The sequence below is a fragment of the Chroicocephalus ridibundus genome, chromosome 1 (genome assembly GCF_963924245.1).
Source record: "Chroicocephalus ridibundus chromosome 1, bChrRid1.1, whole genome shotgun sequence".
Lineage (NCBI taxonomy): Eukaryota > Metazoa > Chordata > Aves > Charadriiformes > Laridae > Chroicocephalus > Chroicocephalus ridibundus.
The window spans coordinates 40530901-40545991 of record NC_086284.1 but is presented as its reverse complement, the minus strand read 5'-3'; the positions used below and the strand labels follow the sequence as shown (position 1 = coordinate 40545991).

Genomic DNA, 15091 nt, shown 5'->3' with positions numbered 1-15091 from the left:
GGCGGTGCCGGGATTAGACGCTCTTGGCTAAATCCCTTGTCGCCTTGAGGCGGTGGCGGCTTTATCCCTGAGCACCCCCCCGCCCTCTTCCTTCCCTACCCTGCCGAGCCCAGCTAAGCCGTGCTAATCGCAGGCGCCCAGCTCGGGCAGGGCCGCCGGGCCTGGGCCCTATCCCGGGCAGCCGTCTCCCCTCATCTCCCCTCATCATCTCCCCTCCCGGCCGCGGTCATGGAGCAGCGGCGGCCGGGGCCGCCTTACCGCGCTCCGTCCTCGCCGCCGGCTCGCGGCGGGCGGGAAAACAAGGGGCTCCGTCGGAAGGTCCCGCCGGGGGCCTGGAGCGGCGGCGGCCCCGAGGAGCCGGCGGACGGCAGGAAGCCCAAATTCGTAAGTACGAGTCGATCCCAAGCCGCCCCCCCCAGCCCCGCGGGGGCGGCCTGAGGCGTGAGCCTCTCGGCGGCCCTGCCCGGCCCAGCGGGGCGTCTCCCCGCAGGCTCTGGGCCGAGCGGGCCCGACCGTGCGGCGGGTCTGGCCTCCCCCTTGGGGCCGGTCACTGCCCTGGAGCCCCCCTGAGAGCTGGGGGGCACGGGTAGGAATAGACGGGCTGCCAAACGGCGTCGTCGATTTCAAGTGGGCTTCAAGGTGTGAGCCCGCCTGCTCCGGCTCGCCTCTTGCTCGCCGGCCTGAGAGGACCCGGCTTTATTTTGCAGCACGTCTTCAGGTCTCCCCTCTTCATCATAAAGCTCTGTTTTCTTAACTCGCTGGTTGATAGCTATAGGTGTAGGGGGAGCAGAACAGACCTTGGCTCTTAAAGGCTGTTACTTTTATTAGAACTAGATCGGTTCATTTATTTATTTTAGTGATGTAGACTGCATAGTGAAAATCTGAGTTTTGAATTTTAGGGGCATAGTAAAGTTATACTCCCTAGCCCTGCTTTTACAAAGTTTTGGCTAGCACACCAAGAAATTGGGGATCTTGAAACGGCTAACAACTGTCCACAGTTGTCCACAACGTGTCCATAAGATGTGCTCTAACTATAAAACACAGGAATATTGTTTGGGCATTATGAAATTTGCAAGTATTAAAGCTGTGACAAATATACGTTCTACAGGTCTTGTATCCACTGCCTGCAGAGCAGATGCATCCCATGCTCATATTTAGGTGATGCATATGTTAGTCTTTGATTAGATTGTTCTGAGCCCACCTGCTCTGAGCGGTATTACAGCTTACAGAACAGATACAAATAACATACAGTAGATTCTTGATTCTGAGGCCTCTTTGTGCTCTGTTCAGGAGTTGAGTGTCTGGCACATGGGCACAGGTTCAGAAAGGTGTACCATACTTCATATGCAGCTAGTTGAAGTTAGCCAATAAGCAATATCAAACTGTAGGCTAGCCAGACCTATTCTGGAAGGTCACAACTTGCTCCTGGCATTCCTATTTCCTGAAATCCTTTTCATATTGTGGCTGCACAGATTGCTGTTTCAACCAAGTAGTTCAGACTTGCCTGTTTTTGCATGTTAAGAATGGGCATATATGAAACCGTGAACAAGAGATGTTTGCCTGTTTTCATAACTGGCCAGGTATCTACTGGAGGTGCATGCATTTTAGTCATGCAGGTGACATGGCTGGACATGCTTTAGTATAGGGTCCCTAAGTAAAACTTTTACAGTCTGCCCAGTCTAAAAGGTTGGATAGCGTTACTGGTATATATGACTTGATGGTTGGATTACTCCTCTGGTGAGTGGGAGACATGGATTTGTGTGTGTTTGAGACTGACAAGAGCACTGAGTCAAGAGGTTTTACTTACTATTGTTTACTTTACTTTAACTGCTAAATTCTTATGCAAATAGGATATTGCAATAATTTTCACTTTTTTCCCTAACCATGTGTTAAAACAGAAATAGGGTGTTGTCATAGTGTTCACTTTTTTTCCTAACCATGTGTTAAAATAGAAATACAGTTAATTTATAGGGTGTATAACCCTGCCAGATATGTGATACAAGCCATTGAGATTTTTTTTCTTAGATGAAGTCTGATTGGCTTTTTAGTGAAAGAAGGCCTTCTCTTTGGTGCAGATGAGGTTGTTTGACATATGTCTAGACTTCCCAGGCTAGGCAGGGGTGGTTTTGAGCATGTGCAGATGTGAGCATCTGCTGACTGGCTTTTTGAGGTCACAGTGTTGGTTTTTTGACCCAGCTACCGAAAATAAAGGGAGTTGAGTTTGGGTATTTGACTTAGCTTTGTAGGGTACGTGATGATCATGTGGGTGTATGGTTGGTTTGTGTGGTTTTTTTTTTTTTCTTTCCCTATTTTATTTTGTCCTGTGCCTGTTCCTCCTGTCCAGGTTCTGAAACTCTTTGAGTAGGGATGACTGAGAATATCCTTAGCTCATAAGAATGCCTTGTCAAACTGCGACTTTCAAAAGCATTTGACCTTAGACGGTAGTCCTGTTTTTCGTCTTTAAGTAATCTCTTAAAGCAAAGACCTTGCCCCTGGGGTGTTGAGAGGTGATGGAAGAATGACAGTTCTCCAAACCTGGATTGTGTTCTAGGTATGCCATTAGCTTAATGCATGACCTTAAGAAGAGACAGAGGTGACTATTTCTAGAATAGAGTTTGGGACTTTGTCTTCCTGTAAACTGCTGTGAGTGGTGTAGTTTACAAATGTGATCTGTGGAATTTAACAGTTACCAAAGAGCTGCAGGCTGCTCCATGCCACAAAACCTAAGGAGCTGCTGTAGCTTCTGTAACTATGTACACAGTGGTACAGGTAGAATTACTTTAATAGTTGTAGAGATCAACCAGCTTCTTTGATTGGGGTAGTTCATTTGAAGGGTGCTATGAGATACACTTCTATTTCTATTGCTTCATAAATTCCTGCCCTAAGGTATTGCAATACAGAACATTTATGTCAGCTATTAAATCTAAAATTGGTAAACTCTCCTTCCTATCTACTTCCTGTTGTTTTACAAGATTGGTTTGTTTTTTTGGAGGGGAGGTGGTATATCTCGTCCCCCAAATGGGGGGTGGTGGTTTGAGTGCATGAATTGAGTGCACCCTCAGTAAATTTGCAGTTGACACCAAGTTGGGTGGGAGTGTTGATCTGCTTGAGGGTAGGAAGAATCTGCAGAGGGATCTGGACAGGCTGGATCGATGGGCCAAGGCCAATGGTATAAGCTTTAATAGGGCCAAGTGCCGGGTCCTGCACTTGAGTCACAACAACCCCATGCAGTGTTACAAGCTTGGGGAGGAGTGGCTGGAGAGCTGCCTGGCAGGGAAAGGACCTGTGGGTGTTTGTCAACAGCCGGCTGAATATGAGCCAGCAGTGTGCCCAGGTGACCAAGAAGGCCAACAGCATCCTGGCCAGTATCAGAAATAGTGTGGCCAGCAGGACGAGGGAAGTGATCATCCCCCTGTACTTGGCACTGGTGAGGCCGCATCTTGAATAGTATGTTCGGTTTTGGGCCCCTCACCACAAGAAAGACATTCAGATTGCAGAGTGTGTTCAGAGAAGGGCAATGAAGCTGGTGAGGCGTCTGGAGAGCAAGTCTTACAAGGAGCTGCTGAGGAAACTGTGGTTGTTTAGCCTGGAGAAAAGGAGGCTGAGGGGAGACCTTATTGATCTCTACAACTACCTGAAAGGAGGTTGTAGTGAGGTGGGTGTGAGTCTCTTTTCCTAAGTAACCAATGATAGGACAAGAGGAAATGGCCTCAAGTTGCGCCAGAGCAGATTTAGATTTGATATAGGAAAAATTTCCTCATGGAAAGGGTTGTTAGGCATTGGAACAGGCTGCTCAGGGAAGTGGTTGAGTCACCATCCCTGGAGGTATTTACATGATGTGTAGGTGTGGCGCTTAGGGACATGGTTTAGTGGTGGACTTGGTAGTGTTAGGTTAACGGTTGGACTTGATCTTAAAGGTCCTTTCCAACCTACGCAATTCTATTCTAGTCTGTCTATGTTGACTTCTTCAGGTCTAACTCTTCCTATAATACATCTTCAATATACTTTTATTAATTAAATTTGTTTCGTGTCAGAATACATAAAACTTCCTTCACCCCTTTGAATTTGCTGCAATCCAGTCTTAGATACAGGCTGTAGCCTTTTTTGTGTTTGGACTACTTAGAGTGTCATGCTTCTCCATGTCACTTGAATTATGTTTCTGAACTCCTGTGCGCTTGTCAAATGTGGATGAAATTGGCTGTTAGATTCAGTGAACTCAAGTCATCCAGATTATATTAGTCTAATTTTCCTCAGTGCAAAAGGCTTGAAAATATGTTCCAGGTTGGACCCTTCTAATCAATGCAACGTATTGATCTGTCACAGCAGATATGCTAATCTGAAAAAAAATTTGATTCCCTGACAGACCTTGAGGTGAAATTGGATTGCTGGTTGACAAAGTTGACATCATTAACATGTAGCTCCTTTTTTTTTTTTCTTTTTTCTTCCAAAGAAAACTCTTGTTTAGCAGGAGCAAAATCTCTCTTTTTAAAGACACTTCATTTAGAGGGGGAGAAAGAGTATTTGGGCTAAACAGTTACAGTGGTTGATTCCAATCAAATGTAATCTTGAAGTACTGCCTTTCCGAATAAACTAGCTTCTCGGAAGAAGTGAATGAGTTGCAAGTCCTCAGTTCTGTCTGTTCTTTTACAGAATTGTTAAAATTTTTTTTTTTTAAGCAGTGATGGTTAATTTTGAGGCCCATAGCAGCTTGATGTTGTTTGGCAGGTCCAAGGTTTTGGAAGACTGATGGTAAAAGGTATTCTGTGGTACTTCAGCTTATTGAAAGCTCTTACATTCACCCTTGAGGGTTAGGGCTTGGTAAAAAAAGGAAATGAATTGAAGGATGGTAGAGATTATACCTGTTTTCTGTGTATATGTTGACTGAGCAGGAAACTTTTGCTATCTGGTGGCAGAGTGGGATAAAAAGTTGCTTGCCGCTTCCTCTCCTTCATGTTTTTTTTTTTTTTTTCCGTAGAAATGTTTGGAAATCATAAAAGTGAGTGCTAGATTATGTGACTTCCAGTTGTGTTTTACTGGGACTACATCTTGTAAACACTAGTCCTCAAAAGATAAACTTCAGTTGCTAGCTCGTTAGAGGTGTTTCTATTAACTTCAGTATACCATTGACCTGTCTTCAGTGACTTTCAGGTTATGTTTTTGATTAAGTTCTCTATGAAATTTATGTGAGTCAAGAAGGCTTTCTTGTTTGCACCAATCTGTTAAAACAGACAAATTAACACTTGCATATAACAGTGTCTGTAAATCAAAGAAAGATGTAGTTAAGAGCAAAAGCACTTCCATTTCTCTGGCATAGAGTAGAAAGGTAAGACCGATCTGTGTCAATATCTTTAATTATGAAGTGACTGAATTATTGCTGCAGTGTAAGACCTTGAATCTAAATTAGTCTTTTAAAGAAATGATTGCTGAACAGATGTTACCTAAAACACTTTATTGCAGCTTTGTAAAATTGTAAATTCTTCATGCTGTTATTTTTGTTGGCATGAATTAACACTGTGGTTTATGATATTAAATTTTAGTGCTGTGTTCTAGCACTTTATTATATAATCTTACCTGTAAGCACCAATTTTGAGTTTAACTCATCAATGTCTAAAGAGTATCACTGTGTAAAAACTGTCATGTTAAGACAATTTTGCCCCTGATTGCTTTTCAGACTGCTTGCCAAGCAACAGTGTGTGTGTGATAAAGCCATTAAATAAATGCTGAAGTAGTATATTGGAAATTAAAAATAGGAAATGCTGTGGGGTTATACAGCAGTTTCTAAATTGCTCTTACAGATTGAGGTAGCAAAATTACTGAGGGAATATTGTGACAAAGGAGATCCTAAAGTAATAGCATCCACTGTAATCATCCAATTTACATCTCTCTAACTGAGTCTACAGGTTTCCTTGCAATCCCTGCTTCAGTCTTCTGGTTGTGTTTCTGCTGGAGAATAGCCTTTGGGGATAAAACAGCTAGTGTCGAATTTTTTTGGTGATAGAATTAATGGCAGTGTGTGGTGAGTTCTTTCTCGCTTTCTAATTTAAAAAGGTACAGAGGGGATTGTGTGATTATATGTACATCCTTAGTTTTTGTTTATCTAGTTTCAGCATTCAGGGTTAAGTTGGCCAGTTCTAAAACTCATTGCATCTTGCTTAAATGCTCATTTTTTTTCCTTTTTTTTTTTTTTGATTCGTTTCTCATAGCTATATGTAGACTCTAAGCTCCTCTTAATGTATCAAAGAAGCTATACATGGTGTGGTGGTTTTGGGGATGGGGGCGTAGGTGGGTTATATGTAGTTTTCTTTATTTTCTTCTGCAAGGAAGGCAAAAATGAAGATCCAAAAAGGATTTAGGTACTAGGCTGCAGGATTTTTCATTTTTTGTAAATTGTAGTACTTCAGTGAAGTGGAAGGCGTACATGTTGAAATTCTTGTTTAGCTGCCCGAGATCCTGTTACTTTGCATGCCTAAAACTCCTCTGGTAATGGCAGAGGTGTGTTGCTGGGTGCTTGTCTTCTAGTTCCACTTCTGATCAAGAAATCAGGCTTTGTCTGCTTCTCTAGCATAGTAACAATGTCCATTCCTGCAAGGCGTTACATGAGTTCAAGCACCAAACATGCTGTTTTCACTCAGATGAGCAATATCACTTTGTGCTTATGCAATACTGAAAAGAGTACTCGTGGAGCGTGGAGATGCTGCCCCTCTTGGTAGAGTGCCCAAACTTTTAGGTGATACAGACTATACCCTATATTGTACTAGGGTATTCTTCCTTTCCAGGCCACACTGAGGTGTAGTGCTGGTGGAAAAAAAAACAACCTGAAGACATGAGACTGGAGTCCTGTGTGAGAAGATGGCATTCTCCTGCGTTCTGGTTTGCCTGGACTGCTTGTAGTGCACTTAGATAAAATTTTGTTTATAAATATGCATATGCAAAGATAGAGAAATAAATGTAATGACACAAAAGATCAAACTAGTACTGTTGATCCAATTAAGTGGCATTTCTTGTTTCTTTGCTTCACTTCACTGTCTCTACCCAGAGTTGACTGGAGTAATTACATAGACAATAACTCAACTTGCTAAACTCTGTCTTGCAGAGTAGCTTTCAGTATGTGCTGCTGTTCAGGTATGCAACATAACATCATTCTCTTTAGTCTGTTCTTTTTTTACAGTGAATATATATGAAGCCAAATAGTATTTGGCTTACTTTTCCTAGCTGGGTGGTGCAGAAGTTGCATCACACATGGCTTTGTCATATATGACCTTTTCAAGATACACAGTGCTCTTTTTCTGTTCTGAGTAGTTGTCTTGTTGCTGTGTGTGTGTTGTGAATGTATTGTATCTTTTGGTTTCTAAGGCTGTCATTATCCTCAATACTTTGAGATCGGGCCTTTTGACAGCTTGTCAAGAACACTGTACCGTACACTGAATGTACGTGTATATCCTGTGTCCAATGAAATCAGTTGTTTACTGGTATGCCTGAGGGACATAATCTTCAATAGGGGTAATTTGATGTCAGATGGCTCACTTCCTTCATGAATGATACATCTATATACCTCTTTTTTCATTGTGACTTAGCTTTAACTGAACTGCTTCTGCTTAATTGCTAAACAAAATGACCTCTTCCTCCATGTCCCAGACTGAAAACTAGGTTGCCCTGGAAAATGTAATTTCAAAATGTTAGTTGTTTATAAATGGCTTTATATAGCAGTGGTGATGCTTCTGCTTTTCCAACTGTAGGTGCTACTGATAAATCTGGACTTCTAAAGCATCCTAATTAACTCCTTAATCACCTCATGGTTTTGTATCTCTTCAACTAGAAAACAGGATGTCAATGTACTTAAAATATCATTGATTTATTTTTCAATTTTGTGTATGTTTTCTACATGATAAACACACTAGAGGAATACTTGTACATAGTTCCTATGTTCTCAAAAGCAATAATTTTATTATTCTGGAGTAGTTCATGGAAGGTACAGAATAGCATAGTAGTATTTTCATCCATTGCAAAGCAGTATTCTGTAAGTTTATATCATGTTTTTAGCAGTAACTGAATATTACAGGAATATTACTTCAGCCAGATTTATTTACTTGCAGGCCTATATTTAAAGCAACCTATTCATTTGAGCAGAACATGTCTTACTTCTGTGAACTGATATATCCAGGCCTGAAAATAAAAATAAGTTCCTGTGATAACAAAGCACTCCAACCTCTACCTAACTATAGCCTGTTTTTTTTTTTTTTTCCCCTGATTAGAAATGTGTTTGTTTTGTTTGGCCTGGCAAGAGTAAAAATACACCCTGTTTCTTGAGTCACAGCACTCCTCTAAATTTAATGACACTAATCCAGTGTAGCAAGATTTTTGCAAGATTTTTTGTTTGTTGTTGTTAAGACCACATGTAATGTTTCACATCTCTCTATTGTTGAATGCTACGGGAGACCAGAAAAGTTGACACCTGGTTTTACTTTGTACAGCCTTGCCAGAAGAGAAGGATTTGGTGAGGGAGAAGGGAAAAAGATTGCTCCAGTTCTCATGTTTTAACCAGCTCCTCTGGCTGAGAAGTATTATAACATGAAATTCACAGAATAAATCTTTTGAGATGTCTTACTGCAAATCATTCAGCCCTTTAATCTTAAAGTGCTAAAAGATCTGAACATTACGTTGTAGTTTGCATGGGGTTGCTTCTCCTTTAGAAAGAAATCTCCAAATACAATGTCACCAGTGTTGACACATGGGTGCTGGTTAAGTAGGTGCATTTCCTTGTAGCAGTTACTTTTGAACCAGACTATTATCTGAAAGAGGTCTTATATTGGTATGTTTAGAACCCTGTATTGTAGGTAGCTAGTAAGCTGAAGATTTAGGAGACTCTTATCTATATATTGAGTTTCTTATACCATTATGGTGTCCTTAACTGCTTGCATGGTAGTCTCTTTTCACTAATTAGTCAGATGCCCTGGGTCAGTGAGGTGTTACGACATACAAAATGGGGAACTCTTCACCCTTTACCATAGTAAATTCCATTGCTGAATTTCACAGCTTAATTGAAAGGCACAACACTGGCTTGAACTATCCCATTAACTTTTGACTTTTTCAAAGAACGAAACCTGAAGCTGAAAAATATTGCCTTGATTCCATGGATGTTGGAGGAGCTTCACAATGGTATCCCTGCATTGCTTAAGGCTTAGTGATTTAAGCCACGTGTATGAAAAAGGAATAATTTTTATGTTCTTTGCTGCCAAGTTGCAGTGTAAAACCATATGTTAAGTGTTTTCTCCTGCAGTTTTGATCACTTTAGAGAGATTATATCAACAACTTGATAAATGTAAAGTCGTGAGCTCTTGCAAATGACAGAAATTAATGCTCATGCTGTCTTTATAGCTATTTAGCAGAATAGGAAGAACAAGTCATAAAACCCAGCTCCATAGCAGTGTGTGGCACAAAAGTCTGATCTGTCCCTGCAGCAGGAGAACACCAATGGGAAGACTGGGATATGGATCTTCATTCTCCTGACTGGATTGAAATATTTTCACTTCGTTGTTTTCATTTTTTAGAAATCCTCATCTGTTAGAACATGGAATGGGTTTGTCATAAAAGTTCATTGCTCCAATTTTTTTTATTATTGATGGTAGAACTTCTGCTATGTTACTGAGTGTTTCCTCGAACTTCACTTGTTTTTTGTTTTTTTTTTTTTTTTTTTTTTTAACTTCATAGCCATTCATCAGATCCTTCTTCAGCTTCTTGACAATACTCAGAGTAGAGTTATCGTGGGATAACATTTAACTTAACACCAACTATTCTTCAATTCTGAGGGAAAAGCCAGAGAAGAAGTCACAAGTAATGATGCCTACGTATTATTGACTTGGTGAAGACAAAGCAAGGGTTTCCGAATCTGTTTAATTTTAATATAGCCGTTAACAGTTGCTTTAGCTGCTGCTGAGCTTTGTATAGTAGGCAGTGAGGGGAGTCTAAGAATAGGTTAAGAGTGTATTTCACTAAGTATGTGACTTCACATTCTTCCCGCTTCCCTGCCAAGTCTGTTCTCAGCCTCTTCATAAAAAACTATAAATGGGAACCTTGCAACACTGACTCACTAGTCAGCAATGTTTTTCAGTGCTCGTCTTTGGTTTTGTGCAAGAGCTGTGCATCCTCGCACTTGCTGTGTTTGTCAGTGTGCAGTGGAGAGCAAAACAGCTGGTTCAGGAACTGTTGTTTCATACAGCAACGAGGGATCTTCTATAGATTTTTAGATGTTACTGCTAATAAATGCTTATTTCAGTTTCCACTCATAACTTCATGTTCTGCTTGCTATGTAGGCATTGCTTGAGAGTAGTCAACAGACTTAGTTGTTTGAGTGTTGCAGCTTGGCAGATAGTTTTGAACTGTTGAAGGAACTCCATCTTCTTCTTCTATTGAGTTTAAAATCTCTGGACCGATTGCTTGGTGGTGGCCCCACAGGCATTTTGAGAAGACACAATTCTAGCAGCTGAATTATCAGCAGGTCTTCTATTGTAGTATATTTAGCTATAAAATATATAATAAAACGCAACTTGTTTCAAGATGTGTTCGGTTTATATTCTTCTGGTATTATACTCTTGAAGGATCAGATTACAGGTTTAGTTTTTTTTTTTTAAATCTACACTGTATTCCCTGTATAACCTGCTGTGCACTGTAAGCCAATTTGCCAAGAAATTATTGCTTCATTTCAAGTGCTGTGATTCAATACCGTTTAACTTGCATCTTGTTTTGAATAACAGTAACTATAACAGACACTTGCTTCTTTTTGTTTGGGTTTTTTGTTTTTTTTAACTGCACAATTGTGATATGACTGGTTTCCTGTTTGATTTACAGCACTTAAATATCAAGACACTGACAGATGATGTGGTAAGACAACTTAAGTTTTGCTTTGGCTTTGCTAAGCTAATAACCGTATTGCTGATGCAATAGAAATAACCTTATTGATACAATAAACTGTCTTAATTGTGGAGTTAATTGGCGAACTCACTGAACTGTTAATTATCTGCAACATAGTGCAAATAGCAAAAATCTATGGATGGCTATGAAGTATGCTCTAATCACAGGTAAATGAGCTTAACATTCGTAATTGTGCCAGTTTACATGTGGTATAGTTAAGATATCTGTGATTGCATGTTTAATATTAAAGTTACTTAGGTTGCATGGCTAGCGTAAAATACCATGTCTAACAAACTAACAGTTGTTTGTAAAACTCATTAATGCTTGCTTCACATGATGTTAGGTATATTCACTGTCATGCTAACACTGTGTTTCTCAAACTTCATCTGTCTCTTGACTAGCAGATGAGAGGTTCTGTATCACAAAGCAGACTTCTTTCTTGCTGTTGAAGTTACCTATGTCATTGTCTGTACTGTTCTTTTGTAGGTAAGCATAGTTTTTCTTAAAGTGGATCACTCTACAAAGTCTTTGATTTTACCTGGGAGGTAACATTCTGTAGGCATCTGAAAATCAGCTGTTATGACTTGAGTGCTATACAGAGTTCTTGCTGAAGTACTTCTGTGTATAACTGAGAGCGTAAGTGTAGAGAGTTTTACGCTGAACAACATGTAACATGCTTGTGCTGAGAAACGCTGCTGTTTTCTACGTTAGGATCCAATGGTCTGGTTATTGTTGATAAGGTGTACAAAGTTAGTATTGCCTCCACCTATCATTCCTGAACTGATTTAAATCACCTGCTCTTTCTTTAGCAGACTTTCATCGGCTGGAAATGGTTGTTAGATATTTGAATCCAATGGGTTGATAATACAATCTTGATCCTATAAACTTGTGCTTTATCTCAGAGAGCTGAAGAAATGTTCATAGTTCTCTCAAAGTAAAAGAATTTTTTGGTAACCAGAACTTAATTTTGGTAGCGTCATGTAAGGGTTATAGTCTGGATGCACCAGATCTTGCTGTTTGAAGAGGCTATTTTGCTGCCTTATTACACTTCTCCTTTCCTTAGCCTATTGGACTTGTCTAACTTGTAATGGTAGCCACCATAAGTCATCAGGTTTATTGTGTTTGTTGGAATAAGGACAGAGCCTGATAGCTCAGTAGTAAGAAATCATCTTCCCCACTCCTTAAATTTCTCAGAGCATACTGTAGGCCCCTTCACAGACTAAAGAAACTTCACCTGCAAAGTTGTACCAAATTGTCTATATATTTCATATATATTTTTTTAGAAGGAAATGACAGCAGTTTATTGAAAGGCTAACAGTAAAAAAAAAAAACCAAACAAAAAAAAAAAACCAAAAAACAAACCAAAAAAACCCAACCAACAAAACAAAAAAGAACTGGAAACCCCCCACCCTCAAACATTGCAGTGGCATGCACTTTTAAAGGTAGGCATTTTGTTCACTTGCAACTTCATCTTGGAATGGGTATGTTTTTCCAGCTGACACTTTTTGTCTCTGAGTTTTCTGTTGGTTTAGTCTTTCTGTGTCTGATCTCGGAAACAGCTAATAATAAGTATCTGAGTCCTAGGAAACTTAAATGTTGCTCAGACCAGAGTGTTTTTGACATTTTATGCCAAGCACAAAAACTGGCAAAGGTATTTTCTCCAAATTCATTTTGTGACAAGGGGGAAAACTGTAGTAATAGAAGATTAAGAAATTGAAGGTTTAAGATTGCTTGATTTTGTAGCTTTCAATGAAATATATATTATGCTTCTTCTTTTGGGCAATCATTTGCATGTTATCTTGCTCTCTGCTGCATTATGCTTTATGAAATATTTATATTTTATTATTCCCAGTCTGTTTCTTACAAATAGAGTGCTGTATAATGGTAGCCAGGAACTTTTCTTTTAAATTTAGGTAAGTTAGCAACATTTTGAGAGTCTAAAATGCAGACTGTCTTTCAATATTTGATTTGTATTGGATTATTCCTGAGATGCTGATGAATTGTCTACTTCTACTGACAAAAAAAGTTCAGAAACACCTTATTTTTTACATAATCAACACATGCTGCTTTTATCTTATTTGTTTACAAACTATGAAGATAGGAATCTTATTCCACAGAGGAATGGCAAGTAGGTATCTGAGAAATTATCTACCTGCAAGATCACTGTGGAAGCAAGCCTGTTTTCTATCTCAAGTGCTCCACATTCCAACAAATGGTTTGTAAGGCTCGTGAAGATTAAAAAGCCTGCTTATTAACAGAATTTTCTTAAAAATCTTTTGTCTATCTTATGTAGACAAAATTGAAATGTATACTAAAATTCCTTGCAACAAATTTATGTTGACTGATTTCATAGCAATTGCTGTAAAGATAAGAAAGGCTTTATACAGGATTCAGAGTGAAATATGTTCTATGTGTTCAAGATGTGACTGTGCACAGGCCTAAACTCTTAAGTTTTCATTTTCTGCCGTTAGTTAAATGATTTGCTCTCAAGAAAGGTAAGATCATCTCTAGGAAATTGAGCGAATTAGGAATAAGAAGTCATGTAATGAAAGGGATTCCTTGTATTTTGGTTTATGCAAGTCTTTCTCTTACTAAAAGCTCTACTGCTACCAGTGGAATTTCTCATATAGTAAGAAGTTAATCTAGTAGAGCAATTTGACTGTCAAAGAAAGAATATAATTTTTTTGATCTTGTGGAGCTTCGAGAAAGAAAAAGATGTTAAGAGGTCTTTGACTCGGAATCACTGGAAATAACTTCTTTGATCTTAGGTGAAGTGAGGGGAAAATAGTGATTTGCTTTTACTTCCAAAGATACTGAAATATATTGATGCAACCCATATTCTCCTGTGTGTTCCCCATCCACTAAGAATAATAATTATTTCAAATGAAGACATAGGATTTGTGCAACTTTGTGTTCTCCTTCCTTCGTTGTCTACATCAGGGTGTTACAGCATACTTTCATGATTGAGCTGTTGGCTACTGTGACTAGAATGGGCTGGCAAAATGTCTGGGAGACTGAGCTATGCTGTAGTACTTGAGCATGCTTTTCAGATGTGAAATTGGGTTTACTGAATATATAAATAGTGGGCAAAAACGCGTGAACTTGAAAATTGAGGGTGGCAGTACTTTTTGTCCTACAGATCTATAAGGCAGAGTGAGAAGGACACCTAGAGAAAGAGCAAAGCTATAACCAGTGCTCTTCATGTCCTCAGACAGGAAATGAAGATTGTGTACCTGTATATTTCATATCAGAACTCTGCTAATAAGTTCTGCCTAGTGATCATCATCAGTGTCTTGATAGTCCATATGTGTATTTTTTCATAAGAATGGGACTGGGAAGGGGAAGAAGGACGACTTCGGTACTTCTAGTAATGCAGTTTAAGCTAAACCAGAAAAGTTCTCGGTTGTCCTTTCTCCTCATGATGAGGTATCAGAAGTAGTGCTACCTCATTTATGGCAAACAACACATTTCATGTAGTCAGGACTTTTCGCTGGTACTGATTGCCTACTGTCTTAGAATAAAGATTTTCCTGTAATACAGTGGCATCCTGTAGTATTATATACTCCATAAACTTGTCTTGTGGGGAAGGTTTGCAGTTCATGTGGTGAAGAAAACGAAGATCCAAGCCAGTCGTTACTTTGTACCTTTTTGATGTGGAGACTTTAGGTTAATTTTCTTCTCTAGGAACATCACAGCCCTTTGGGATGGTAACAGAGGATAGTATTTTACCATTTCTGTCTTATGAAATTGGTGTAGATTGATGAGCTTTGTACAGATCGAGAAATGGAATATGAAGAGATACAGTAGTGATTCTTGTTTTAAGGGCATCAAATCTGATGGCTTCAACCTTAATGTAGGAGGAGTTTGCATGACTTGATTTATATGCTTTACATGTTCCAGGCATCACTGTTTGTTGTGCTAAATCAAAGTGCAGGGATCACAGAGCTAGTGCCAGAAACCTCAAATCCACATGGTATTGTGCAGCTGTTGAGTCAGTATGTTAGCTTGGGTCCAGACCGATGCACGTCATGTCTAATATGATAAGCACTGTCTCCAAGAATGAAAAAGAAAGGAAAAGTCAAGGAATCAAAGGCTATGGTGGATGAAGGAACTTCAGTCTTTTGTTTCTTTTACAGCATATCATGAAGTGTATCTTCCGTGGCAAAGCCACTGTACTGTACTA

At 39.6% G+C, this 15091-nt stretch overlaps 1 protein-coding gene across 1 annotated transcript in view; it reads left to right on the top strand.

Annotated features, from left to right (window-relative positions):
- Positions 1 to 228: 228 nt before the first annotated feature.
- The window catches only part of DIAPH3 (diaphanous related formin 3), a 244406-nt gene continuing 229543 nt past the window's right edge, over positions 229 to 15091 (top strand). Inside the window, exons 1-2 of the mRNA XM_063343720.1 lie at positions 229 to 384; positions 10846 to 10878. Coding sequence (XP_063199790.1) covers positions 229 to 384; positions 10846 to 10878 — 189 coding nt within the window. The remainder of the gene's footprint in view (positions 385 to 10845; positions 10879 to 15091) is intronic.